Source organism: Notothenia coriiceps, unplaced genomic scaffold (genome assembly GCF_000735185.1).
Source record: "Notothenia coriiceps isolate Sejong01 unplaced genomic scaffold, NC01 NC01_scaffold00032922, whole genome shotgun sequence".
Taxonomy (NCBI): domain Eukaryota; kingdom Metazoa; phylum Chordata; class Actinopteri; order Perciformes; family Nototheniidae; genus Notothenia; species Notothenia coriiceps.
The window spans coordinates 647-3,457 of record NW_011365623.1 but is presented as its reverse complement, the minus strand read 5'-3'; the positions used below and the strand labels follow the sequence as shown (position 1 = coordinate 3,457).

Genomic DNA, 2,811 nt, shown 5'->3' with positions numbered 1-2,811 from the left:
TCTTGGGGATGCACCAACTGTTTGGGCTTTTTCTTTGTGATGCTGGGCTTTCTGAATACTTGGTGACTCATTTTGTTTATCCTTCAGGCCCAAGCCCTGATACGGATTCCTCTGGAGAGGAACCACTGCCCCCCACCACTCCTGATGCCTGTGATTCAACCATGGTCTTGGATGCTGTCGCCACCCTGCGAGGAGAGATGTTCTTCTTCAAGGACAGGTCAGACATCCTGGAGAAAGCTCAAATATCGAAATGCTGAAGTCCATTGACATTGTTTTCTCTTCATTCACGTTCTGACTTATGAACTCATTCATGTTCTTGTGTGTTCTCAGCTTCTTCTGGCGGAGCTACCCTCAGAGCAGCACACCTCAGCAGAGTCTCATCACAAACTTCTGGCCCGATGGCCCCTCAAACATTGACGCTGCTTATGAAAGCCGAAGCTCAGACAAAGTCTATCTCTTTAAAGGTTTGTGTTTTCCTTACCTAAAACAGTTTTCAAGATGAAATTATTCATCTTTGCATGCATAAACTAAACTCTTTTCTTTTCTCTATCTCTATACAGGAAAGAAGGTTTGGGCTTTCAGTGGATATGATCTTGTAGGCGGCTATCCTAAACCAATTTCCAGTTTTGGTCTGGCCAAAGGTGTGGAGAAAATTGATGCAGTCTTTCATGACGTGGACACTGGAAAGACTCTGTTCTTTGTAGGCAGCGATTACTACAGGTGAGTTCAGATTATGTGACATTTATTCAGGTGAATTATTAACGTGTGATGACGGTTTTCAAATGGTGAATCGGTGTAATGACTGACTGTGTTTCCTCAGTTATGATGAAGTCAGAAAGACTATGGACCAAAGCAAGCGAGTGGATGAGACTTTCTCCGGACTGACCGGCCAGGTGACTGCAGCCTTCCAGTACAGAGGTGAAAAGCATTCTTAGTCGAGATTACTGAAATAAAAGAAAAACAGGATACAGAAATTAACATTGAGTCTCTGTTCTGCAGGTTTTACCTACATCTACAGTGGAAAATACATGTTTGAGTACAGCCTGAGGTCCGGGAGGCTGTTCCGCGTGTTGAACAACAGCTACTTCCTGCGCTGCACTAACTTCTAAACCACTTTATATGTTGTTCATACTGTATGACCACCTTGAATGAGGATGAAGGAAACAGAGTTAATTGGACTGCTTTTATACAGGATTTTTCTACTCTTAGCACCACTCAGAGAATGAAATCACCTGCTACTGGGGTTAGGGTAAGATCCAAATGTCTATAATTTATAATAATATATTTTATAATTTAAACATTTGATGTTACACATTACCGAGTATATACTGGATAAATACTCTTCCTCAGAAAACAGTTTAAATATTACTTTTTAAACTCATTGCTTACTTATCTATATTTATCTCAGGATATGAATGTCCTATGCACTGATTAATTATTGCTATTGTTGCTGTTATACTTTTTTATTGAATATATTTTAATTGTGGAACTTTAATTTCCCCTTCTTTTGAAACATTGTCATTTCCATTTGCACATGAATGCACATATTTGTACACCACTGTGAAACAAAATATGAACGCAAGTATGGTAACATCTAAAAAGACAAGTGTGAAAAGGTCTAAAGAAATTAATTGGAAGATAAAAAGTGTTTAAAAAAACATTTCTAAGTATGTTTTTTTGTTATTTTACAGATATGCTGATCAAAACATCCTGTTTGCCGTTGCATGTGCATTTACTTAATAACACTAAGAATAACATACCTGACAGTATATAAACAACAATCTTGCTACTTAGGGCGAGTTCACACCTAAATGTTTTGATCATGAATACAACCAATGTGAGGACGATACATTGTTTTAATATTATGGTTGTGTTTGTTTTCATAAAGGCAAAACTTGTGGACAATTATTGGTAATACCTAGTTGGCTCTTTGCACAACTTATTGGTTTTCTTGATGCGTGTGATCTGATTTCTCACACTGTGACAAGAGAATACGTCACTAACCCAAACAAACAGCACCAACGGGGATGCTTCAGGGTTCGGTTACACAGGGCTGCACAAGGCTGATGTGAATGTGCCTGAGGCTTAAGTACGGTGGCCCTGAAGTGCAAGGCACCACAGCATTTCACAAAACACAACAGCATTTCACAAAACACAACAGCATTTCAGAAAACACCACAGCATTTCACAAAACACAACAGCATTTCACAAAACACCACAGCATTTCGCATTGGACGGAAAGGGTATTCCTTTAGGTAGAACACTTCTTGTTTGTGATTGGACAGAGCCAGCCAGAGAAGCACTGCTGTCAATAAATGACGCTTCGTGACCAGCGTCTACGAAGCCGGTTCAACATAACCTGGATATGTTTGAGTTAGCCGGTTGGCCTTATCCAAAACATACGCGCTCTCGCTAGGCAGTCCTACGACGCGGGTTATCAAGTGGATCGCTCAAGCTAGCCGTGTCCTATCTAGTTAGGTGCCGTGTTCACATGAAAGGGGTGGTATTTGGACCAATCACAAACATGGACAAGCGTACTGACAGCACAGCACGTCATGCTTCCTGAATGAAAAGTCAACTATAATATATAATATTAGACATATGAAGAAGTTAAACTTTAAACATCCATGACTTTAAACATCCATGAGTTAAACACTTTATCCAGGATCAAAGCAACATAGCTGAACCTGCAAGGTGAATACAGCTGGTAAAAGAATTGATTGATTTTACAGTGATATCTGCACTACTCATCGACTAAAAAACACCAGATTATCCTTGTTAATTACACAACATTGATTGGTTTAAATTGTG

General features: G+C 39.6%; 1 protein-coding gene across 1 annotated transcript; it reads left to right on the top strand.

Annotated features, from left to right (window-relative positions):
- Nucleotides 1–8: 8 nt before the first annotated feature.
- On the top strand, nucleotides 9–1,647 carry LOC104961222 (collagenase 3-like). The gene is made up of 5 exons (XM_010789467.1): nucleotides 9–217; nucleotides 331–464; nucleotides 561–720; nucleotides 821–918; nucleotides 1,000–1,647. The coding sequence occupies exons 1-5, from the start codon at nucleotides 9–11 to the stop codon at nucleotides 1,107–1,109; spliced, it is 711 nt and encodes a 236-aa protein (XP_010787769.1). The 3' UTR covers nucleotides 1,110–1,647.
- The last annotated feature ends 1,164 nt before the right edge of the window (nucleotides 1,648–2,811 follow it).